This window comes from Glandiceps talaboti, chromosome 16, assembly GCF_964340395.1.
Source record: "Glandiceps talaboti chromosome 16, keGlaTala1.1, whole genome shotgun sequence".
NCBI lineage: Eukaryota > Metazoa > Hemichordata > Enteropneusta > Spengelidae > Glandiceps > Glandiceps talaboti.
The window spans coordinates 11,428,795-11,456,660 of NC_135564.1; the positions used below are offsets into that span (position 1 = coordinate 11,428,795).

The window sequence follows — 27,866 nt, forward strand, 5'->3', positions numbered from 1 at the left end:
ATGTCTGATGTTATCGAATGTGATGACATCGATCACAGGAGAGGACGTTTGAGTGACAAAGGATCACCCATTTCGTATATCGTTAATTAGGGGGCATCGACGATATTCTTTACAACTTCAAAATGAGTACATAGTAGAAATAATTATATTTTATAAAGTTTCAATTGTAAATAATCAAATAAAGTCTACTTTCATTGAGTCTGTAGTTTATAGTACCATAGATCATTTACATAATCGCGTCACGCATTTGCCGTGACTCAGCGAGATTTTAATCGTATCCAGAGAGGCTAATCCAATTTCTAGCGAGGTGTTAGAGGGATTCTTACCGGCTTTGTCTCAAAGAAATGCCGGCAGAGGCGTGTCCTATTCGTTGAGGGTATATGATAGTACGAATTTCAGTATACTTAGTTGTGTTTCCACTAAGATAAAAAACTTAAATGTCAGTAAAGCAACAATTTTTTTTTTCATTTTTCAATTTGATTGAAAGAGTCGCATCTAGTCCCATTAAAGTACTGTGCAATTTTCACATGGATTGTGGCCCTTTCTCGCAAAATGTTCCCAGTATAGAGAGAAATGTGAGCACCATCAAAGCTACAGTAACTTAATTATACTTATTTCGAGCAAGTCTCTCTTAAACTCGTAATGATAGCAAATAGCGCCTGTTATCATAGAGTGAAAATGACGAAGTTTTGCACTCGAAAGCTCAGTTCATCAAATCATGTAGTGCGTGTTAAATTTCCAATACTCTTTCTCCAAAGCAGTTACTGTATGTGACAGTGCATTGTTTTGATAGGTTCTCCTTGTTCGATTATTTACGTATCCTTATCACTATACTATAATAGACTCAAGATTTGAAGATTTCATCTAATCACGGTTTCTTACACAGAAGATAACCAGGGGGAGATATAAAAACTAGCAGTAAACAAAAAGAGTATAGAATAGTGGGCGGTGTCGGTGGTACCGGTCGGGACGGAAAACTTGAATATAAACTGAGTTCCATATTGTGGATATTATTGTGGCGATAGTGTTAAAGTTGACAAGTTTCACCATGAACAATATCCTGGGGAGTGTAATATTTCTTTTGACCTTTTCGACAGGTAGGTTGTATGCAAATTGTTTTCCTTTTAGCAGAAATTACAGGACTGGAGCGTTTTTGGGATTTACTGCATATTTGTGAACGTACATTATTTCATTTTCAGGTACTGTAAATTGCATTATATGCTATTTAGTATATCACCCTTCTCGCATCTGTGTTTCCAAGAAGACTGTGTTATGAGTGAAATTTTATGTGCACAGAAATTGTAAAACGCGGTACATAGATAGTAGTGACAAATGACGTAACATCTAACTCTAGTTTGGCTAGAAAATATCCTGGGGACTGCACGACGTGTATTTCCCTTATGAGCGACTATAAAATGAGCACCTTATGGAATAATATGTTTGGCAATGGCATAAAAGGAAAACGCAAAATTATGAACGATACTCTCTGAGAATCTGAGAATAGTTAATGCTAATTTCATATTAATTACATAATTTTCAGAATATCATGATGGCTAATTGTCACCTGTAGAATTAACTCTTATGGTGACGTCATAATTTCAATTATAGTTGAGAAAGTATAAGTTGTACATGCCATCCAAGTTGAACCAAGGGGAGTTTAAAAAAATGTTATTTTATAGAACCATTTTTATCATATTAATCTGCGTATACACTAAGTGAAAATCAACTGAATATGTTGTGTTATTCACAGTGTATTCACAGACTATGAGATGCCCATCTGGTTGGCACATGTACAATGATCGTTGTTTTCAAGCATTTGACCAAGACGGCTCAGTGAGTTGGTCTGATGCTGAAGACAGGTGTGAAAACTTAGGAGGATACCTTGCTGTCGTTGACTCATTGGATGTAAATGTAAGTGACTATAGATCTACTATAAACCATTTCGTTTTTAAACAGGCACTAACTGCAACAAGGACATTTTTTACTAAAATAATCAAATTACTTGTAAAAAAAAAAAAAAAAAAAAAAAGACTTATAAATCGTCAGTATTATCCGTAGGTGGTGTAGCGACAATTTTAAATCTTGAGCGAAAGCTTGGTTTTGGATAAGTCATAAAACTGCACTAGTTTGTAAATGTAGTATCACTTTTCGATCAGACAACCGCAAACCTATTCACTGAAAATTGTTAAAGTAACAATAATTAGACATGCTACTTAGTGGTCGATCTTGTCCGCAAATAGCTAGTGCAGTGATAGGTTGAAGTCGTGTTCGCCGTTGAGGGCGCTGACTGCAAAAATACGTTCAAAGTATACGATATTAGGAGTAAGTTATTTTATGTAGTAAAACATTTTTAAAAAACCCAAATATTCCAATTGCAGCCAGTGTAGTTAAAAAAAGCGTATCGAAAATCGTAAAATAATTTTTGTATTTTTCTACCTTATATTCCAGGAATTTTTAGTGTCGATAGCAAATCTAAGCACTCATTACTATTGGATTGGTTTGCATGATATCGGTACTGAGGGTACATTTGTGTGGGTAGATGGAACGCCGTATGATCCAGCCCAAGCGTATGTAACATTTATGTTCGCAACTGTCCAATTTTAAAAACATCACATGTACACTGATAATAATAGTTTAAAAATCACGTATTTTCTTGTTCGTTCCTTCGACCCTTTTAAAAAAGTGAAATTTCATTTACTAATTAGTGTAGATGCTAAGTTCAGATATTAAGGAAACCACACAACAGCAAACAAATTATGATACCTTATACATTTAAAATACAGCCAGCAAAACAGTGCAGTGGGTAGTTGAAAGTCAATGTAAAATCTTAAGTTAGTGCAAGAAGCCCTCCTCTCAAAACGAAACAAAGGGGAAGGAAAGGGAAAGGAAGGAAAAGGAAGGAGATGGACTGGAATGGAATGGGGTAGAATGAATGGAAAGGAAAGGAAAGGGAATGGAAGAAAGAGGAAGGGAGTAGAAGGGAAGGAAAAGGAAGGAGGGGAGGGGTTGGAAAGGAGGAGAGGAAAGGAACAGGAACAGGAAGGAAAGGAAAGGAAAAGACAGCAAAGGAAAGGAAGGAAACGAAACGAAACGAAACGAAACGAAACGAAAGAATAGCAAACAAAAGGAAAAGAAAGAAAACGAAAGGAAAGGAGACAACAGGAAATGAAAGGAAAGGGAAAGGAAAGGAAAGGAAAGGAGAGGTAAGGAAAAGAAACAAAGCAAAACAAAGCAAATGAAACGAAAAGAAACGAAACGACACAAAACGATAAAACAAAATAAAACAAAACAAAAACGCTTATCACATATAACAAAGACTTAACATATTCATCTTTTTATAATTATCTAATACTGAACAAATACAGCAATTGGGACGGAGGCCAACCTGATAATTATAATGATGTTGAAGACTGTGCCATCATATGGGCAAATGGAAGATGGAATGACAGAGGTTGTGATTACACTCTCACAGGATATTTATGTCAGCATGAAGCAGGTATTTGAGAAACATCAGCCTTCTAAGTATTAACCACTGTATATGACAGTATGCCCTAATGATCTACAATATACTGTAACCCTAGAAATTTTCGCCACTAGACAATTTGACAATTTTACAGTTTTTGGCTAGTTCTCAAAAGACCACTTTGTACTAGTTACCAAACTGGTACATTGCGTTGATGTACAACAAGGCATTCGAGTCCGTTCTTTTTAGTATTTTTGTTTTCTAATGAATTAATAGAACATAAATTCATGCTATGTCTAGTGTAAATGTACAAGAAATGACAGTATATCAACTAACTCTCAATGCATCGTTAGCAAAGCATTGAACATGACAATACTATATTTATCCGTGACAAATTGTGTCCAATCGATTCAAAACACAAAGCAATAAGGAATAAAGGGTGTTATTGCTTATGGCTTATACAGTGTTGGAGTTGCAGATGGGTTGCAATTGGACGCAATTTGTCACTGATTTATAGTGATAGCTCTGTTACAAAGATGATATGCGTAAGATAGAGAAATATTAGACGTATAAAGTTTGGAATTTCAATTTCAACATCACCACAAATTAGTAAAAAAGAGAAAGTTAAAGAGTACTGCATGGCGATAAATTGCCTCTTCTACATGATCAAAGTTATTACAATTTATCACTCAAACCTTCAGCATACCTTACCCCAGCACATTCGTAATTTTTTGTTTGAATAATCTTCTCTAGACATTCCCATAAAGTGTGACGAAGACGATCGTTGGTCCTCAGTCAATGATAAGTGCTATATATATGTGGATCAATGGATAACCTGGGACAGTGCACAGACATATTGTGAAGCCATGGGTGCTGATCTAGTCATAGTGGACAACCAGTATGTTCAAGACTATTTAGAGGCAATGTCTGCTAAATTTCAGGGCATAACTTGGCTTGGTGCATCAGATACAGTAAGTTAAATTTCTCACTCTGTCTGCACTATGTGAATTTATTATAATTTATTATAATAAGGATAGGTGCTTAAGTCTAGTATCGTAAAGTTACTAAACAGGGGGTGGAAAAGTTTTTCATTTTTAAAAAAAAAATAGTTTTGATGAACTTTACCTTCAATGTGGCGAGGAAGCATCATTTTGTGAAATATAATAATGTTTGTTATATCACAGATTACGAACGTGGTTGGTTCTTTTGCATGGATTGACGGAAGTGCATTGACCTATACCAACTGGAAGTCTGGACAACCGAACGCCCAGTAAGTATGGGTCATAATTATACACATGATGGTGCTGGTGGTCGTAGTTGTTGTTGTTGGGATGGCGTTGTTGTTGTTGTTGTTGTTGTTGTTGTTGTTGTTGTTGTTGTTGTTGTTGTTGTTAATGGTGGTGGTGGTGGTGGTGGTGGTGGTGGTGGTGGCTGTGGTGATGGTGATGATAGGAGTACTGCATTCATAATTATGTATTCAAGCATATCAAAGTATATACACTGGGACATATGACAATATTTATTACATTCAACGAATAGTAAATTTGGGGATTCTGATGATATAAATGCTCCTTGTTATGTATTTGCAGATATACTACCAACTGTGCTCAGATCTACCATGCTAATGATGGCCAATGGAATGTACAGGATTGTACATTAAACAGGAACTTTGTATGCCAGAAACCAGAAGGTTTGTTGATGTACAATTTTTTTTTATATTGGGAATAGCTCATTTTAAATGTGTGAACCTAATCTAATCCATGACAGTACGTGTAATACGAATCGGAAGGTTTTTTTGTAAAAGTGTTGAGATGGAGATAGATAGATAGATAGATAGAGAGATAGATAGATAGATAGATAGATAGATAGATAGATAGATAGATAGATAGAGAGAGAACGTATAGAATATACTTTCATTGCCATTAAAATACAACTAACTTGCTTTTGTGTCACTTTTCGACTATATCCCTGCGCATGGCAATCAAGACGACTTTCGCGCTTTCAAATCATGCCGAGAAAATGTAGTAAGCTTCTACCTTAGCAACAATGTTTTCTGTAAAGTTGTCTTGTTTCAGCATCACGTAAGAGTACTATTTCAAATTCTTTTTGACAGGTACGTGTGCAGCTGGTTGGCAAATCTTCAAAGGGAGTTGTTATCAGTTCAATACATTTTTCCCATCAACTTGGACTGATGCCAAACACACGTGTGATGCCCAGGGAGGACATCTCGTTACTATTAATAAGTAAGTTAGGTGGTATTGCTAAAGAACAACAAACTGATAGTATTGCTAAGGAAACCACAAGCTGATAGTATGCTCTCAAGGTTACCTTCCATAAGAAAATGTTCTGTCTGTCTGTCTGTCTGTCTGTCTGTCTGTCTGTCTGTCTGTCTGTCTGTCTGTCTGTCTGTCTGTCTGTCTGTCTGCCTGCCTGCCTGTCTGTCTGTCTGTCTGTCTGTCTGTCTGTCTGTCTGTCTGTCTGTCTGTCTGTCTGTCTCTGTCTGTCTGTGAAATGAGATCTAAACGGTTTGCTGCACAAAATCCAATGAAACGTGCTACACATTTTCCTTAAACTGAACACATTTTCGTACACATCATATGAATATTAATTAGTCATTGGTATAATCAATGATTTCCAGTCATTTGGTTTTATCTTAAGGATAGAATCTTCAAATTCCATATAATTTATACTACATTAATAAAGCGCACGTGTACGTCCTGTAAAGGTTGTTTGGTTGTTTATGTAGCTTGTAGTTTTAACGAGTCATTTACATAACTTATGATTTTCGGTAATTGGGCAATATCATAAAAAGCATTTTTCAAATTTCAAATTTGTATAAACAAAGGCACACACTTCATATAAAGCGTACTGACATTGGCTTTTAGTTTCAATGGGGCATTTACTTTGCTCAGAAACTAGCGTTCCAACTTATTTGTAACTGTGAGTAATGCACATCCTTGAAAACAAAAACTTTGTAGAAGTTTAGTCTAACCTATGTCAGGCTAAAGTACAACCCAACTATCATGATATACCACAGTTTGGGGCTGTTTATCTTATCACCCTTCTATTAATTACTTGAGGTGAGTTCACTATGTCAAAACAGTTTATATTTTTTATTCAGATACTATATTTTTTCATATTAACATTGTTATAAATATTATAATTATTTTTAGCCAAGCTGAGAATGACTATCTTGTATCTCAGTTTGAGAATCTTAGAAGTGCCGGCATTGTAGATATTTGGATTGGAGTATCTGGCAAGTATTTATTTATAGTTTACATACATACATACATACATACATACATACATACATACATACATACATTTATGCATGCAAGCAAGCAAGCACGCACGCACGCACACACACACAAACACACACACACACACACACACACACAGAAAGATAGACAGTACATGTAATGAACTTTGTTATGATTTTCCTCAATGTATATTAATATTATTGTTCAAACTCAGAAGCGACTCCGTTACTTTGTTCATAGCTAATTGAAAATATAGTAATCTTAGTAGCTTTTTTCGAAGTAATTAGACTACAACGTTGCTATATCAACAAAAGAAGAACCACTTTTTCTACACCCCTTTAATTACTTAGTCTAGAGGCTATCCGTGCCTTTGAATCTTCCCCGGCGTCTAGAGGAATCAGAAGTCATGATCTGAACCAAAACTTAGTTCAGGCAAATGAATAAACCCCTAAAACCCCTAGCTTTTAGAATAACTAACCTATTGTAGGGGGGGGGGGGCGGAGTTCAGTTATTGATTAACACTAACATGATATGAATTGCAGTGTGGGTGACGAATGGCTTTGTTTGAATTTTGCATTTCATCTCATCAGCTCCTCGTTCCTCTAGGCGTGGAGAATGATTCAAAGCCATGGATAGCATCTAGACTATTGGCCACTCGTGTATAGCGAATGGTCAGTTGGAGGGCCATTATTAACGATAAATCTTTCAGGTTATTTTGGCTATTGAGAAATAATATAATACATACATTATGTACATTCTCGATGATGGGCAAAATGACAGTAAATTGTAATGTTTAGTATACCAAGCCATTATACATGACTTTTGTAATATTTATATAACCAAAAACATTAGAGAGAAAGTCAACTGTCTATGTCATAAAACGTCCTGTATGCACATCATATACCAAGCTACAATGCCTTTGCTAGTGCGTCTAATAGTACTGTTATCATCCATACATCAGATACGGAAAATGACGGCAACTTCCTTTGGTCCGATGGCAGCGATGGGACGCTAACATATGCAAATTGGGGGAGAGGTGAACCTCGGAATGCCCCTGATCAAGATGACTGTGGTTCCATCTATGTAGGTACGTATCTATCGCTATATATATACTTTCGTATATCATATTTTCTAATCCAATCAATTCTCTCGTTTCATCTATGTGTCTGTAGTCTATCCGCATGTCTGAACGAAAAAGTTAGATCGAGAACACTTTACTTATAGCTTTGCTGCAAGTATGTTTGTACGCATGAGATGCAATCAAGATGACATCAGGTTATACCGCCGTGTTCTATTCTACTCACACGGTTAGATTGCATTTGGATTATTACGTTCCATATTAAAGGATATATATGTACGCATAATTGGTAATAACTGAGTGTACAGGTTGTCTGTCTGTCTGTCTGTCTGTCTGTCTGTCTGTCTGTCTGTCTGTCTGTCTGTCTGTCTGTCTGTCTGTCTGTCTGTCTGTCCGTCTGTCTGTCTGCTGTCTGTCTGTCTGTCTGTCTGCTGTCTGTCTGTCTGTCTGCCTGTCTGTATGTCTATCTACGTGTATGCATACATGAAATTATGTAGTATATGGGTTGACCTCTAACCTTATCTCTAGATAATGATGATGGATACTGGGACATCTTGAACTGCTACATACCACAGGCATTTGTTTGCGAGATTCGGGAAGGTAATTTCCTTACGTAAACATAATCTCAAATGAAGATTTCCGACCGCTTTTTATTAACATGCACCTTCAGTATAAATTTCAATTGACATTGAGAATTTCATAACATTTTTCTAATCATTGCCATTGTATTCATAATCAAAGATAACCCAAAACAAGAAAACAATTTCAACTAGACAACTGCTGTCACAACAACTTCACATGACGGCCATGTTTGTGACTATAGGTATCTGTCTCATCTATAGTCTAAGAAACACACTCGAGTTGAGGTGAAAGCCAGGTATCCACAGGCTTGAATAGATAGCTTTATATACCTTATTGAAAACTAGTACGCTGATAATCAAGTGAATGGAAATCATTTGTATAAAACTAACATTTGATATATACTTAGTTCTAGCAGCTCCTTGCAATTGGTTGTTGGCAAATGCTTGCCACTTTTTTCTATAGCAGATATTATATGCTATAATATGCCGACATCAGTATTGGAGATGACCTTTTGCCAATTAACCCATTTCTCTTTCAGGACAAGCTGTTGTCCCTCTCGATCCAAATACAGGTATGTTTTATTTTGTTTGACTGTTTGTTTGTTTGTTTGGTTGTTTGTTTGTTTGGTTATTTGGTGATGTCATTTTACTGACCTTGAATCAGTGGGGTGAGATAAAACGTAACATTTCATACGCATGCTCACCATTAGTGCATATACTTTGTTTGTAATTACAAACGTTCTGTAAGATGGGAATTAACATTAAAACTTTAGTCTTTCTGGTTTGGTAGTATATATATGTACATTTTCTCAAATCTCTCGACGTCAAAGCTAAGTTTTGGGTCAGCGACCCCAGTATTAATAATGCATGTTTAAAATAGTTAAAGTGGCCGCATGGGTGAGGATTAGTATTTATTTTGTATTTTTAATTTATAATATTTTTTATCATGACATGCTACTGAAAAATGAAAGTGAAATAGCATATGCCAAATCCTTGCTTGTCATTCAATAAATTGCAAAAGGCTGTTAAGAGTGTAAAATATTTGTTATTGTACGTATAACAAACAATTTGCACAAACAATTTGCAAATAATAACAAACATTTTGCACATTTGTTAGCTTTTTGCAATGTATTGAGTTACAAACACAGATATGGACAAATTTGTTTCACATTGATTTGTCAAGTTGGAAGTCATGATAAGATTGTGTTATCAATTAGAAATCCAAAATAACTACCGAATCCTCATCCATATGACTACTTTAGAATAACAGATGAGAGAAACATATATCAAGGAATTGAAATCTCCTTCAAGAAGATAGAAGACTGTAACATTTTGAAATACATGTACTTTCCTTTTCTCATTTTTTTATCGAAGAGCGTGGCAGTTGTCCAACTGGTTGGTCTTTACATGGAGATTACTGTTATTTATTTGAAACTATCAAAACAATGCCTTATGCTGGTGCTGAGAATAAGTGTGAAAGTTATGGCGGTACCTTAGCTAGCATTGAAGATGGTGATGAGCAGAGTTTCCTTTCTGGTGAGTCAACAATTTCTTTTCTTCAAATAGGAAAATTATAGAATACTGACATATTTTCGATATACATGTATGTTAGAAGATACTTTTGGAATAGGCAGGTGTACATTACTTCGTTATTATATTTCTCCACTTGCTAGAAACAACATATTTCTGTGTGTTCTATCTGGATTTCTTTAAAACGCAATTGCTTACCAGGTTACTTCTAATTTGATTTTTCTATCATTGACAAATGTAGAGAGTAGACAAGGGATGTTTGTATGTTACCTTTACTGTGTCAATCTCAGCATGATCAGTCTAAATTATTTGAATTAATACATTGTTTAGTAGCATTTGCAAGCTAAGATGAAATGTCGTGTAAAGATTCTGGGCGCAGTGAAATGGTTCATGTCATTTGAAAAATATAAACTTTATAATTAGGGCCTAGGGGTATGGAATCCATACATATAATCGTACTTAGTCTGTTGTTGTGTAGCGTCGGAAATGTATAAGTAAGGTTATTTATATAAAAACAAAACTAACAGTAAATTTAAGGTTACTTTCTTTAGTGACGCTTTGAATAGACCAACAAGAATGTAATCTCGTACGTATTTCGTCTCATCACTTTGAAGGCCGTATGGACAATATCAGAACGTTCATGTGGATTGGATTACATGACAGGGGAACAGAAGATGGATGGGAATGGGTCGATGGAACCCCGGTAAGTAACTTCATAAACAAAGTTGTTATTCCTAAATTGCCCTCAACATCTGTCTGTCCGTCCGTCCGCCCGTCCGTCCGTCCGTCCGTCTGTCTGTCTGTCTGTCTGTCTGTCTGTCTGTCTGTCTGTCTGTCTGTCTGTCTGTCTGTCTGTATGTCTGTCTGTCTGCAGGGTTATTCAAATAAGTTTGATGATCGAATGTATGGGTTGTTGCCAAAATATTTTACTTTAATATATACATGTACGGCAGATTAGGGCTTTGGCCTGTATTTTACATTATAACTTCAACTTACAGTACAGCTTCCAGAACTGGGCATCAGGTGAACCAAACAATTATGATAACGATGGCGATGGCGATGGGGAAGACTGTGTACGTTTAGAGTACGAGCAATCAAAGAGAGGAGAATGGAATGATAAAGGTTGTGGCTACTCACATGGCTTCATCTGTAAAAGACCAAAAAGTTAGTATTATACGTTTGTGTATGGTTCAGTCGACAATATGATGGCTAGTGTCAGTCCGTCCGACCATCCGTACGTCTGTCCGTCTGTGTTGGTACCAGTATGTATGTATGTATGTATGTATGTATGTATGTATGTATGTATGTATGTATGTATGTATGTATGTGTGTGTGTGTATGTATGTATGTATGTATGTATGTATGTATGTATGTATGTATGTATGTATGTATGTGTGTGTGTGTGTGTGCATGTATGTATGTAGTGCTGTAATATGGGTTGACCTTTAACCCTATATCTGTATGTAATGATGTTGGATATTGGGATATACTGGGATGTTGTGTGTGTCTGCATGCATGCATATATTGTCTATATGTCTATTGTTTGCTTTTAAGTATTTGAATGGTGAATAATTTAATTTGGGCAAACATTAAATATAATGTTTATATTTATCGATTGTACAAACATTTAAGGAATGGAATATATCACAACATGACGTATGTTCTTTTTTTTCAGCCAATGATGGTGGAATAGTTACCGAGGCTCCCAAAGTAACTCGTAAGTCTATTGCATGAAAAGATGATAGATTGAGTTTGAAAATTACAATCTGAGAAACTCAGTCAAGAAGTGACGATTTCACTCGAAAGTTAGGTCGCCTGCCTTTCACAAATTAATTCACGCAGATTCAACTGAAAACCCGAAAAAAATAATACTGATGTTCACTTAATGGCAATCCAAAATTTATTTGTCTCCTAACTAATGGAATTTTGAATTTTATAATTCTATGTTTTTCGAATATAACAAACTTTCTGATTAATTTATTCTGTGACTTGTTCCGCAGTTTGAGAATGTATCACAAAGTTTTAGCCACATCTCCTTTTTTCAGGCGATACAATTGTTTATTATATTGATCGTATTGATAAATATATGTCATTAGCAAATAACAGGCGATATATCAGTGGGGGGGGGGGGTTAATGACCTTAACATGACCTTTGGCATTGTCATATGTGTCTCATTTTTCTTCATGTTAAATCATAAACGTGTGTGGTTAAATCATAAAAACCCAAGGAAAAATAGTGAAAATTGTGCTCTTAGGCAAAAATGGTGTGTTAAAGATGGATAAAGAATCCTACACTACCTGTTTGTGTCCTCTGATTCTATCATTTATGTCATCTATTTTGGTCGATGAACCTGGTCTTTTGTTTTATTTCCATCACAGCGAAAGTTGATCCTAAGTGCGGTTCTGGTTATGAGATTGACAGTTCAACAAATACTTGCTATAAGTTTGAAATTGATGACTATGTAGATTGGTCAACTGCTGAATCAACCTGTAAAAAGAGTGGTGGTCATTTGTTGAGTATAAAGGATCAAACTGAACAGACCTTTGTCAATGGTAAGTATTCATTAATAAATTGATGTGAGAAAACAGAGATATTATTATCTCAGAATCAAGTGCTTTCAATTCCACTATGCAAAGTTAATTTCGATGTCAGATGCAGCCATGTTGGACAAACAGTTGGCATGGATAGTATATAAAAGGATCTTGAAGCTGTTTGGGGGCGTGCTAGTTACAGTTGTGAGCGCTTCGACTTCAAAATCTGGTTCAAAAGCGAGCTTAGTCTCGGTTACCCAGACCCTCGCCGTTGGGGGCTCTGCTTACGAGAGCTCGAGAGTCTGGGAAAATGAGATTTCAACTCGCCAATGCAGGAAGTAGATGCTGGAGCAGTGCATCATGGGGAGTACTTCACGTCCAACATTGCAACATTGCAGGCTGAACGATTTGGGTACCTTCGCTACAAATTATGGCTTCTCAACGTGGATTTCCCGTACTCTCGTTTGGGGAGGTCTCGTAGGCAGAGACCCCAGCAGCGAGAGTCTGTATAACAGAGACTAAGGAGGGATACGAGATCTCGCGAGATGGACTATTAGCGAAATCGAAACCACCCTGATTATTAAAGATAGGATATAAGTTGCTCACGGTACGATGTTAGATCGTCAGTGTCGCAATCTACATTATATTTGTAAGGTATTAACTTGACAGTATTAAACGTGTCTGTTTCCTCAGCTCGTATGTATGGCTTGACATCAGCTGTGTTTTGGATTGGAGCTAATGACAGAACTTATGAAGGTGGCTGGGAATGGAGTGATGGAACACCATTTGCATACCTCAACTGGAATGATGGTGAGTTTTAAAGTTCCTACACGCCATGGTCACACTGTATTTTCTTTTTGTTTGTTTTTTGTGAGTATCCTCAAGATTTTACTCTTAGACTATAGTTTACGAGTAGAATCTCCCGAATACAATAGGCCTTACAAGTAATCGCAACTTACTCCCTTCCCATTCCGGCCCCATATACCATATTGCGCGGTTCAACACCAATCCTATTTTTTTTTCTCTAAATAAACGTCATTAAAGAGCATGCCCTACATGAGGAAAAATGAGGGCTGAAACAAAATAGAAAAAAAAAACGTTAGCCGGTCATCTCCAAGTTCCCATTTTCGTGAATTCTCTATCATGGGTGCATATTGGGCTAGCTAGATATGTATAGTGTATAGCTACATTAGACCATAATAAGCTTTTCACACAAACGACGTAACCTATTGGGAGCAATGTTCTCAGTGAAAGCTATATACAACATTCCATTGTGACCATGAACGATACTTATACATGCTACAGGTGAGCCAAACAACTATGACCACGGATACACCACTGAAGATTGTACAGAAATAATTGTCAGCAGTGGAAAATGGAACGATCATAAATGTGACCAAAATATCGGATACATTTGTAAAAATAAGGGTAAGTCGATTTTGACAAATATTAAATCCCAATATTGATATATTCTAGGGAAATTATCACGAGGAAGCTTAAGATTTTTTACACACTGTGAATGCGTAAAACTTAAATTACATGATCATGAACACAAGTATATATTCTATGGAAGCGTACATCGTCGAGATAGAATGCTAGATCCAACTTAGCCTAGCGTGATAAGGTATCGACACTTACATGATTATCAAAATATATACATAATTTGTTTTCCTTGTGGTATTTCTATATTTCAGGTGATATCGTAGAATACTACAACGTGTACCGTAACTACGTCTTAGATGGATATGACACGTTGCATATAGACAATGTCCTCCCAGAAGTCTGTGCACAACGATGTTTGTTAGAGAAAGGATTCACGTGTTACTCCTTTGACTACGATAGGATCAATATGGCCTGTGATCTTAGTACTTACACCAAAGAGACGTCTGGAATTGGATTAGAGACAGATTCCAACTTTGATCACTACCAAGTTGGTGAGTTTGTCGATTCTATTCTCCACTGGCTGTAATACCATTATGAGTACTTAATATTGGCTGGCTGAATACAAGAAAATTTCTTTGGCTTGGGTCGCTCTGTTTTTGAAATTGAAAACAGTGTAAGGAGTCATCCAGTTTTGAACATTTGTAATGCGAGGTGGGGGTTATTCTCGTTTTGGTCGTGATGGAAGAACAATTCTTTTCTGCACAGGGTTGATCTTGTCTGAAGTGGGGTATCATAGGACATACATGTAATCTAACACCAAGACAGGACGAGTAAACAGTCAATGTAATTATCTCTTCCTTCAGTTATAATCGCATCATTAACCCAGAAGCACTACTAGTTCTGTGAAAACTTTAAAACATAGAAAATAGCATGCTATTAAGGATTTCAATTATTAATTACAATCGGTGATGTCGGCCAGCTTTTCTTCAAGATTCCATTGTTTTTGTCCTTATTGTTTCACGGCTAGCTGGTAGTCTTTGAATTACCTCTTTGATTTCCGGATTGTATTTTTCTCTCTACGTATACAGTATCATTCCCACCAGTCGAAGTCACCACCACCTTGGCACCTAACTCTCGCTGTGAGTACGGATGGTCATCTTATGGAAGTTATTGTTATTTTGCCCAGACGGTCAAGATGCCATGGCTGGATGCTAGAGATTCATGTCGACGGGAGGGCGCTGACTTGATTTCTATCCGTGATAGCAATGAAGATCAGTTTATGATATCTCTGATGCAAAATAGTAAGTTAATATTATATTCTTCAGAGAAATGTCAGTATGTTGTATATACATACATAATGTATAATAGTAATATAAAACTGGTTAAGCTCATTTGAAGCTTATAATATTTGTTAATAGGGATATGATGGTATATTAATACATTGGAATTAAACATGTCGATTGAGCAGCAGGGTGTTAACGTCGGTACGTCCATGCCATCATTGTGATTATAGAAATAACAAATCATCTTCCGATGTTGTTTGGAAGTTGATGGCACGGGTGTCCTCTGTATAGCGGCATAGGTAGACAAATATATGTCATCATATGTTTTGCTATGTATTAAGCCTACACACCTGAATTGAGTTCTACCTATATCAAGCAGTGATGGTTGCGAAATGCATCTCCTCGACTTTGTCCTTGTTTTTGAAAGAAATGTATTTGTCCATTTAGGTTTCGTAGTTTTAGCAGAACAACTGAGTTGTATGCTTCTCGTTTTCATGTGTATTACAATATTGTAACGTTTACAGTTTTTTTTTTAACTTCCTTTCGATAGTGTGTGATGCCTTCCATTCCGACTCCACTGACGACCAGTACATTTATCGCTATGTCTCTGCACCAATTCAAAATAGTAGAGTTACGTTCGAAGTGAAGGCCTCCAGTGATGTCCATATTTCCTTGTCTGCCAATAACTACGACACCGACCCAATGTATGAAATTGTAATCGGTGGTTGGGGAAATACCCAATCTGTGATCAGACGATGTATTCAGTGTGCGAACGAAGTAGTCGCCAGCACAATCGACATAGTGTCACCCACGGAGTTCAGGGCATTCTGGATAACATTTGTGAATGGAAAGATATCTGTTGGAAAAGACGGAGAGACGGCATTTATGGAATGGACTGACCCCGATCCTCTGAGTATTAATTATGTAGGTTATACGACTGGATTTGGAAGCAATGGTGAATTTATACTATGTACGGATCATTCAGGTAAGTTATATATGCCAATTTGAAAGTTGATCATGTTTATTTAAGACATGTTTACCACCTTCCGTCAAAAGCGTATAACAATATGTTCGAGGTGCCATGTATTAGTATTAAAGTCTGTTTGTCAATCGAAGGTCTGAAAGGCGAACAGCGATCAGGCTAATTTGATATTAGCTGCTAAAAATATTAAAACAAGCCGATTGAAAAAATGCACCATACGAAAGATATAAGGTGTGTGTGTCAAAGCCTCGTTGTTCCATAAAGACTTATCGACGAACAAACTATCTTTTTTTTCAGTAAGCTCATATTTCCCATTGTAAAGAAACTATGTGATTTATATTTTTGTCCAAAAGACAGTGACTTTGTTTGGATTGGTATAAACGATTTACGTACAGAGATGACGTATGAATGGAGTGATCTAACTGAGGTTACATACACTCGTTGGAATAATGGTGAACCTAATAACAGTGGAGAAGAAGATTGTGTACATTCGTATGTTTCTGTACGTACATGAGTACTCTATCATTTAATCATTGAAGTGATATCATAATACAGCAGAGTGTCCCGCCAAATGACCTAGGTTTTCTATCAATCATTTCTAAATAATGCGTTCATGCCAGTGCAATGTTATAAATATGTGAAGGCGTGTAAATATCGATACAGATGTTCGGTTGTTAGTTAACATGACACAACATCTTGTACGGTTTTCCCAAAGAAGTTGCCCATCACCGTGACTGCTAATGATAGACAAATAGTTACTTATGTAAATTTCTTTAGTATGAAAGTATATTGGTTTGCTGATTGGCATATCGATTTATCAAAATTACGAATTGATTATGTGTGAAGGCTTCGTTGAATAGGAATATATGAAGTCACGACTGTCTTAATAAGTCCCACGAATAACAATACAATGATCACTAGTATGTCATCATATGATGTATACATATCTTTATATGATGTGTGCACATCTTCACCATGATTTTTAATATGTACATGTTATGAAATATCGTTTGATCGAAACGGATAGTTCTTTCAATGAAATAACGTTTTGGAAGTGAATTCTGATTTGATATTTCCATTGAAAAATAACAGGGAAGTCTTGCCGGCTACTGGAATGATGATAAGTGCAGTGACCCCTTCATGTCTGTATGTAAAAAGGCCAAACAGGTTTTGTCACCAACTACACAGTCAGTTGGTGATTGTGGAACAGTAAGTACTAGAATACATGGAAAATATGACAATTTTAAAGTTATGAATCTTTGCAATGAATTCCAGAAAACGTATTTCATAGATCGATTTCTTTCTTTACTTTTCATATTATAATTATGTCTTATTTTTTGCTATGAACTTCAACTGCTAATCCGTGCGAATGTCCAAAGGCATGTGGTTATTTGCTGTAATCTGTAACTACCAATACCACACTCAATTTAATAACGAAATGTTTTATTCAGTATATAAATACAATTCTGTGATTAACCTGAGCACGTGACCATCATCTAAGGTTTTTTATATTGATAATTTCTATTCCAGGGTTGGTACAGCCAGTCTTACTCGTGTTATAGGTTTGTGTCTGATAGTGCGTCATGGAGTACTGCAGAGTCTCAGTGTAAATCATATGGTGGTAGTTTGATTGCTATCAATGACAAGTAAGTATTGTACAAATTTTACACATGTTGATGTATTTTTCTAAGCATCATAATGATTACCAATGTCTTCATGTAATTCAGATTCATATTGTCAGAGACCCGTTTCTGTATTGGACTGTGGATAATACATTGTATGGAACGAACTGTTCATTCCATCAGTGAGCGAACAATCGTCAACGTCAGAAGTATTGGTTCTTATAATTCAATATGTTTCCCAAGTTATCAATCTTATCACGATTTCTTCCAGTATTGAGCAGTCTTTCGTTAGCAGTAAACTCGCTGCTTTCACTGGTAGTAGTTGGTATTGGATTGGTTTAACTGATTTGAGTCAAGCTGGACAATTCACGTGGTCAGATGGTGATCCTGTTACTTATACAAACTGGGATGCTGGACAACCAGGTATATGCTACATAGTGGCGTCTTCTTTCCTTTTTTCTTATTTATCATGTTACGAAATGGTGAATTAATTCATTTGAATGATAACAACTTATGATGAAATTGTTAAAAATGATCGATAGCAGGAAAATGCATGTCCCTGAAGTCTTGGAAATCAAAGAGAAAAGGGTGACATGTTATTGACGCTGGAAATATGGGTCTTTTTATCAGTACACTATAGCTACTAACTGATTGAAAATGTCCTGCCTTCAGGAAGTACATAGAACGATTATTCAATTGTAGAGACTTCTTCTCATAGATGTTCGTCACGTGGCAGCTGAAAAGTATTAACAGAGGCTCAAAATCAGTGAATCTGAACGCAGCAGTAGTAAATACTTCATTCAATACAGTTTGTACATCAAAACGTGACACTGACAACTTCCAATTCCCTTCACTGTTCTTGGCATTAGACAATAGCCAAGGTGACTGTGTTGGCGTCAGTTCAGGCACGGATTCTGGTTTATGGACAGCAGGACAGTGTGACAACTCCATGCCGTATATCTGTGAAAAGACCAGACCTGGTTTTACCAAACCCCCCGTCACAGCAGCATATCCTACAAATCCATCTGATGAAGGTTGTGCTGATGGATGGCTTGGTTATGGCAGTAAATGTTTCCTTGTAAGAATATTCCCTTCTTTATTATTCCATAGTATTCCTTTGTTTTGTGGTTGTCCATCCTTCCGTTATTTTTTCCGTCAATTTGTCTATGGTTGAATTTATTCTAAGGACTCGAGTAGTTTATATGACTTTCATGTGGACTGGAAAGTAAGGAATTCCACATCATAACATTCTGTAACGTAATATGCATTGTCTGTATCTGGAATGGATCAACATCTTCATTGGATATCTCATGTTATATGCAACACTAATGCGCTACATACACTGACAAGGCTATCTTACGTATATGTCTATTTTGATACTTTACCTTGTTAATTGACTTTGACCATTACAAAGTTAATTTAATGACACGATCTTCACTCCATTTGAGTCTTCATTCTGTCTTTCTTTCGTAGGCCATCTCTAAAGCTGATTCTGACAATCGACTTTCCTGGGATGATGCTCTCTTAGACTGCAGAAATAGAGGTGGTGATCTCGCTAGTTTCCATAGTGATGATGAACTCAGATATGTCAAGACAAATTCTAAAGTCATGTAAGTATTACAGTTGTTATGCATGACGTATGGCCATTGCATGGTTGAAACTTTGTCCCGAGACTACTTCGCCTCGATTTGGGGTGAACGAAGTCTGGATGTATTGTGTCAATACAGCTTTGTATGCTTTATACATATAATTTTTGATATCTATTGATTCTAAACTTTTCCTCGTTTACAGAAATTTTATCGATGAATTTTGGATAGGTCTGAACGATAAGGATGATGAGAATGGTAAGTAGTTATCTGGCGTATTCCCTAATCTATGGAGGCAAGATTTATATATAGTTATTAGGAGTAAGCAATACTTTGTTAATAATCCTTAAAATCACAGTAAATGTAGATTTCGATGTTTTCTAGATCATTCCTGTCACTTCTCTTTATTGAAAAACCAAGTGACAAATTATTAACCTGGTGACAACATGTCTTGAATAATTTGATAATCAAAGGTTTTGTGTGGAGTGATGGTTCTCCTGTCAACTTCGTCACCTGGGATGACGGCGAACCCAACGATTATAATGACGAGGAAGACTGTGTTGAGATGACATTTGCTGCTCCGAAGGGATGGAATGACCGTAAATGTACTAGGAAAAAGAACTGGGTTTGTCAGATTCCTAAAGGTGTAATGCCTGCCTCTACTATTGAAGCTGCTACAGCTACTATAAGTAAGTTGGTTAATGGTTGTCTACATTGCTACAACTTTACTACTTACACGTTGTAAACAGACCTACACGAAGAATCGAAAGTGGTGAAATTGTTACTGACATTTGTGTACATGATGCATACATACATACATACATACATACATACATACATACATACATACATACATACATACATACATACATACTAAGTTACTGTGTTGAAGACATCATGGAAATATTGTTTCTATTTCAATAGGTAGTAACTGTGGTAACGACTTAAGCTGGGTCTACTCTATTGGTGCCTGTTATTATTTTAGCTCAGGTAGAGAGGTTGAAGCACGTAAGGGATGGGATGATGCTCGTGATTTCTGCCTGTCTCATGCCGGTGATCTTGCCTCCATTCACTCTGGCTTGGAACAAGAATTCATATTTAGTCATGTAAGGAAACTTCATTATACACAGTTTGCTTGATATACATTGTAGAACTTGATATAGAATTTGACATACTTTTTGATATTGAATTTTACATAGACTTTGAAGTAACAAATTTAGAAATTATACATTGTGGAAGCACGTTTGCAATGGTGATACGAGGGCAGTAGTACACGTGTATTACAATTATGACTGTTAAGCAGAAACTATCTCTCGATGCTGAAAGCCAAGGGAAATGTGAAGTCTGCTAGTGCCCGAATTCAATAGGGTCGGGCAATAAATGTTTTATAACATATCAAATTCTCGGACAATTTCCCTCTATAGTCACAGCAAATCCCCGATAAATTTAAAGAATTCCGTGATACATGAATATGACCCGCAGGAAAATAGCGTGCGACTAGTGCCCCTATATGCAAATTGGGGTCACTATGGATCAGTAGTCCATACCACGTGATACGATCTAAGCCAGTCACTGAAGGATATATGCATATGATGTGTTACAATAATTTATATTACAATTTGTTTTGTCCTTACAGTTGCGTGATATACGAACCTATACTGCTTGGATCGGCTTACGTGAGTCTACTGCCTATGGGACACATCTGTAAGTACATATTAGTTTGTTTATAACAGTTTAATTCTCCGATAAGATAAAGAAAAGTAAAAGTTGTTAAAGCCCCCATAAAAGTATCATTTATGACGTTTATAAAGCTACAGAAGAAGATAGAACTGTTCAAATTGTATGCTGCCTTTTCTGAAATCAACTCACCCAAACTAAAACAGACATTGTTTAAAAGGATTATTCTCTTTGACTTGCATGCTAAATTCATTGGTATATCTAATATAGCTGGAGTGATGGAACACCAGTGGATTATGTGTATTGGGATGAGGATCAGCCAGATGATGCATATGGTGCGGAACAATGTGTCGAATTGTTGGGAACGGGTAAGCTTTTTAACGACATTAAAAGTTTACTAGGAAATTACTTGGTCAGTATTGTGCTCATGCTATACACTGGCAAGTAGTTTAATTAACATGCACACTTTGCCTCCTAAAAAAGATCAGATACTTAACTAGAGAATCTTTGCTCTCGCAAGTTTCTTTACATTGTATTAGGGAAACTGTCATGAATTACAAATAATATGCTAATTAGCCTATTTAATATGCATGAATCGTTAAACTCAGATCAGTCCTAGTCAATCCTCAAACAACATGTGTAATAGAGTTGGATTAGAATTGGAAGGAAGATCTAACATGCATCACTTGGATGAGACAACATTTTGCAAATCTCCAGCTTAGCCTTAAATATCTCAAACACTACCACGCCATTTTCACGCTAGCTTTACGCATAAAAGCGTAGATATGAGTCAACTGTATATTAAGAAGATTGAGCTGATTATGATACTGTTCAAATTGTCAAATAAACAAAATAATTACATCAAATCATTTGTAGTCATATGCTATCTACCTTGTAAGCTAGCAACACTTAAAGTTTACTTTGGATCTACAGACGGCGAATGGAACGATCAAAACTGTGGCGAACGTTATTGGTTTGTTTGCAAAAAACTAACATCTGATACCGCACCCAAGACAAGGGAACCAACTGTTCTACCAAGTGGATACTGCCCACCGGGATTCATGGAATACAAAAACAAATGTTATTCTTTCAATGGTGCAGCGGCTGAAGATACTCTACGTTGGAACGACGCAAGAATACAATGTGGAAAACTCGCCACAGGGGGTGACCTAGTCAGTATTCACAGCCAAGAAATACAATGTAAGTTTATTTCCATCTTCGTAAACCTCGGTTCTCTGTAATAAAAAGTAAACATATTCAGAAATTAATTTTAAGAAATTGTTAGCCCTATCATCTGGGAAAGTTACTTACAATATTAATGTTCGAACTCAGATTTTAGAGTAACTGTAAAATGTGGTAATTTTTTTAATTTTGCATGTATTTTCGACACAAACATTGTGGAAACATTCACCCTTAATATCGTACATTTGTCACCACTTTCTCCTTCAAGCATTTCTGTCCAGTCGGTTACGAGACATAAACCATGCTATGTGGATTGGTTTAAGTGATATATATGTTCCTGGTCAATTCGGTTGGCAAGACGGCTCTGCAGTTGACTACACCAATTGGGCAGCCAATGAACCAAATGGTCTACTTCAGGTATGTAATGTTACTGCTTGATGAAGACAATTAGAATTTGAGAAATCAAGTTAAAGACGTCATTTCTGATATATTCACATGCTAAAAAAACTCATTTTATGCTAAAATTGACATCCAATCATAGGAGAATAGAAAATACTTTGTGTTTCTCAAAATCATTCTTCAGTGTTTACTCTAGTTTCCTGTTGTAACATTTCACAATATACAATGCAATGTGATTTGCATATTGGATTACTCAAGTAGCAGACATTATTCAGAAACCTATCTTCGAAGCTATTGCATATAAATCGAGGAGTTTTAGTCTCAAATGTCAAAGATGATGGTAGGCCTACATTATATAAAACATTTTGAAGATGTCCCATATCTTCCTGTCAATATTTTGCAATACGTGAAATAATGAACCACTCTCCTCGTTCGTTTACACTGAAAGTAAACTTTCTATAGTGATTTTAATGGTCAAAGTTATTAGTTTTACAGTGATGTAATGTGTCAAGTGTGCATTACATATGACAGCCCTGCAATTCCTACCAAACACAGATTAGCTAAGATACCTGTACAGTTTCTTATTGAGCGACTAGTTTCAGGTTTCTTTTTCTGTTTCAGGAAAACTGTGTCGAGTTTCATCACCGTGGATACGACGGCAAGTGGAATGATAATGACTGTGAACGTACTTTTGGTTACGCTTGTCAAGCTTTGAAAGGTACAACTTTGACTTAAGTCTATTTTTACTCTTTTTACTCTCTGCTACATAAACAATGTTTCTCATGTCATCTTGAAAATTATCGATGATAACCAGCGAATGTAGTGCTTGCGGTGACGGAGTTAAAAAGTGTTAACTTATCTTACAAAATTATATTAGATTGGACAGGATGTTTTACTTCAACTAGTAGGATCTCATAAACCTCCGTATAATTTATACCAAACAACATTAGACAATTAAGTTGTCTTTTTTTCATTCTATGAGGATATATTTCATTCAATATGCCACACTTCATAAATTATCCACAATCTCGTATTCTTAGAAGCTAAAATTTGTCTATAATTCTTGCTAAGTCAAGTGCAGGCATAGCTCGACGTGTAACAAGGAAGCACCGTTTCTTTTACATGATTACTACCTTTCTTTGAATCGTTGTATTTCGATCTGTCTCCAACCAATCTTTTTGTCAATACTAAAATGAGCTTTACTCAATGTTTCTCATACAGACCCATCCTACCCACCACCGACACAAGCTGTCAATCCTTGTAGAACGGGATACGAGCATTATTGGAATGGATGTTATAAACAACTTACTGGTTCCTATACATGGGACAGTGCTAAAGAAGCCTGTGTTGGCGATGGGTCAGATCTTGTCAGTATTGAAGATATCTATGAACAGTATTATATTGAAACACATATGTTCCAACTTGGTTCTCAAATATGGATTGGGTTGAATGACCTCGAGGTATGAGTGCCCAGCACTATTTTCCTTGCAACGTTACATATCGCACTTTTCTTGTAAAGCCTCAATAACATTTATGTGTATTTTAAAGTGAAAATTAGATATGTTCTTCATTTCCTAAACGAAACTTAAATTCCACCGAATCTCTTTCACAGTGATATGTCGCTTCATGGACAACAGTTATGTATTGACCTATTTTACATACATTTGCATATTTAGCAAAAAGGAACATACGGTTGGTCTGATGGATCTCCAGTCTTTTACACCAAGTGGGCTATTGGTGAACCTAGTTATAACACAGGTGAAGGATGTGTACAGATGACACGGACCGGTGGATGGGATGATACCAAATGTAACACTATGATACCCGCAGTCTGCAAATACTACATTGGTAAGTTATTTTGTGTTTTGCAAATATTTGGGTTAAAAGTTTGGTTTTATTCAATGATTTTCTTAGATACTTACAATTTCATAATTAGCAAATGCAGGAGACATATTGTTAAGACCTTAAAACATATACATGTACTGACTGTAATCGTACTTTAATAAAGGGGAACACCACTCCATGAAATAAATGGTATTTCCATAAACTTTGCGTTCTGGAGAGGAAGTTCACTATTTCACATCACGTAATGTTTTCAGGAAACACGAAATTGAAACTATTTTTTACCTCTATTGTTCTTTAAGGTATACACTATTGCACGATTTGTCTTAGTATATATGATTATGTGTAAGAAACACCCTAAATAGTCACAAGGCAAACGTGTGAAATTATGTGATGTGAAATAATAAGAAGACTCCCCAGAACCCAAAGTTTATTAAAATACCTTTCTTTCCTGGAGTGGTGTTCCCTTTTCAAATTAATTAACCATTTCTCTTGAACACTTCTCGGTTAGTATAAACCAAACAAAATAGAATAGAACACTTGAGATAATGAAATACCAGGTACATTTTACTAAAACGTACAATAGTTGCTATCTTGTAGTCAGTTGTCGCTAGTGTTTTTTCTAACACTTTTCTATTACAATGTCAGGAAATAAGCCGACCACTCCATCACCTGGAGAAGGCAGCTGTAATTTTGGAAATACTAGTGATTGGACAGAATACAATAGAGCTTGTTACAACATGGATGGTATCAAGGATTCTAAGAGTTGGGCCGAGGCGAGTTATGAATGTGACAAGAAAGGAGGTTACTTGGTTACCATTGGTGACGAGGATGAGAATAACTACATAGAGAAAGTAATAGCTGGAGCCTATGCTAATATTTGGCTTGGACTGACCCGTAATGATGAAGGTATGATTTAGAATATTATATGAGTCGATATGCTTCACTTACTACATGGACTTGGTATAATAGGGGTATAGTTGATATAGAGGGTATTGATCTTAGTCTAATCCACCCGTCTTCCTTCCATCCATCCATCCATCCATCCATCCAGCCAGCCAGCCAGCCAGCCATCCATCCAGCCAGCCAGTCAGCCAGCCAACCAACCAACCAACCAACCAACCAACCACACATCGTTCCTCCCTCACTCGTGTGTATTGTACCTTGTGAACCCAATGTCAATATGTCTCATTCTATTTTCTCAACCTCATGTATTTATGTAAGTGCACATTTAGTGATGGGATTACCAGGACCGAAGATATCATGTTATTGGACACACTGCACACAAAACAAGTCTGTGATTAATCCTAACAATGGGACCATGTGTTCCTCTAATATCAACCCGTTTTTCAAGATATTTATTTATGTACTTTTTTACAGGTGGATTTCGATGGGTTGATGATATGGCATTAGACTACACACGCTGGGCACCAGGTGAACCTAATAACGCTAATGATGGAGAAGACTGTGGTGAAATGTTCTTCAGTTCAAGTGAATGGAACGATAATGACTGCTTCATATCAGCTGGCTACATATGCAAAAGACAAAAAGGTTGGTCACGTTACCGATACTCACTATCTTTCTCGTGAATTACCACGACATGTTACTACCGAACCAGAGTGACTATAACATTTCAATTAGGCGACACGATGTATTTTCATGTCTTGCACAATGATGTTGCAAATTGCATGAAACAAAATAAAGACATTGATAGCGCGCAAGCAAATAAAAGATACATTTTATCTGACTGTGAACACAAATCAACAGCACTGTAGGATTAAACAAGGAAGATTCAAACACAAAACAGTAATATTTTATGTGCATGCGCGCTATCACTGTATTTTGTTTGTGTAATTCTCACAAATGAAACGTTGTGTGAGACATAAAAACAACATCGTGCCGCCTAATTATTGAAATTCTATAATCTCTCTGGTTTGGTAGTAAATTGGTTTACGAGAAGAAGCTAATAATTCGTCAATTTCATATAGATGACACATAGTCAATATGCCAAGACGCGCGTACACATTCAGAACACTTTGGGAACCACTCATAATTCTGGATACAAAATCGGTTTATGTTGGAGTGTTTCTTGGCCTGTAACGTTAATCCTACTGACTAACCTGGTAAAAGAATAATACTTTATGTATGAAAAGATCATCAGGTTGTCTTCTTTCAAGTATTATTCATGTGAATTTCGGTTCATCTTTTAGTCACTGTTATATCAATTTGGGTATCCTTTCTGCTAATCTTAGAGTCTTTGCAGTATCCTTTTCGTGTTTTACTTTCAATTTTTATCACATTTTTTAAACAGGTACTGCACCAGTAACTCTACCTGGAGAGGGACAACCTGAAAAGCAGACATCGGGTTAGTACTAAGAAAAACTCCATTAACATGAGACTATTTAAAAAACAACCTTAGGTGTCCTCGACATGCTATTATTATGCTACCCTGAATAAAAACTCATATTAATCATAATTGCAAGTTGCTCACTTCATTGAAATATTACATGTATGCTATTTGGTTGTCGGAGATTCAGAGACAGACAGAGGGAAAGGCAGAAAAACAGACAATAGAGGGACAGAGAGGGAGACAGACTCACATGCAGGTAGACAAACAGACAGACAGACAGACAGACAGACAGACAGACAGACACATGCATGCATGCATGCATACATACATACATACATACATACATACATACATACATACATACATACATACATACATACATACATACACACACACTCATGCATGCATGCATGCATACATACATACATACATACATACATACATACATACATACATACATGCATACATGCATACATACATACATACATACATACATGCATGCATGCATGCATGCATACATACATACATACATACATACATACATACATACATACATAATACATAGTATACATACATACATACATACATACATACATACATACATACATACATACATACATACATACATACACATACACGCATCCATCCATCGACAGAGACAGACACAAATGAGAGCAATTAGAGACCATCAGAATGAACGAACGAACGAACGACAGCGAATGAATGTGTACATTGTAAATAAATGAACGAATTTAAAAATACGTCTGTACATGTTGCGTTTGTTAGTGCGTGTTTAATTGCATATGTATGTATATTTTACCAGTTTCTGCAAAAGTTCATTTCCATTTTGGTTAAGATATGATTACGCTTTCTTCGACAGGAATGAGTGGTGGTACTATCTTTGGAATTATCCTGGGCGTTGTAGCTGCTGTGGCTGTTGTCCTTGTTCTTATCTATATACTGTTTATAAAACGTGATTCGTTATCATCATCGTTGAAGAAAAGTTCAGATCTAGAGGTACCCTATCCTGTTGGTTTTGACAATACCTTGTATGCGACATCAACATCAGCATCTGTCAATACTGAATCGGAGAATAAAGAAAAATCAAACTGCTGA

General features: G+C 36.3%; 1 protein-coding gene across 1 annotated transcript; it reads left to right on the forward strand.

Annotated features, from left to right (window-relative positions):
- Nucleotides 1–27,866, forward strand: LOC144447101 (macrophage mannose receptor 1-like). The gene is made up of 42 exons (XM_078137008.1): nt 1–46; nt 1,751–1,911; nt 2,449–2,567; nt 3,366–3,496; nt 4,217–4,434; nt 4,648–4,733; nt 5,053–5,153; nt 5,577–5,706; nt 6,637–6,723; nt 7,632–7,810; nt 8,330–8,401; nt 8,922–8,954; nt 9,757–9,918; nt 10,527–10,615; nt 10,911–11,076; nt 11,588–11,629; nt 12,292–12,465; nt 13,138–13,254; nt 13,750–13,872; nt 14,139–14,378; nt 14,916–15,128; nt 15,661–16,095; nt 16,446–16,594; nt 17,185–17,301; nt 17,623–17,738; nt 17,986–18,137; nt 18,584–18,792; nt 19,188–19,324; nt 19,506–19,558; nt 19,774–19,989; nt 20,225–20,406; nt 20,937–21,004; nt 21,248–21,345; nt 21,911–22,177; nt 22,428–22,576; nt 23,180–23,276; nt 23,780–24,018; nt 24,235–24,406; nt 25,049–25,309; nt 25,781–25,951; nt 26,712–26,765; nt 27,631–27,866. Exons 1-42 carry the CDS (start codon nt 1–3, stop codon nt 27,864–27,866), a joined length of 6,267 nt encoding a protein of 2,088 aa, XP_077993134.1.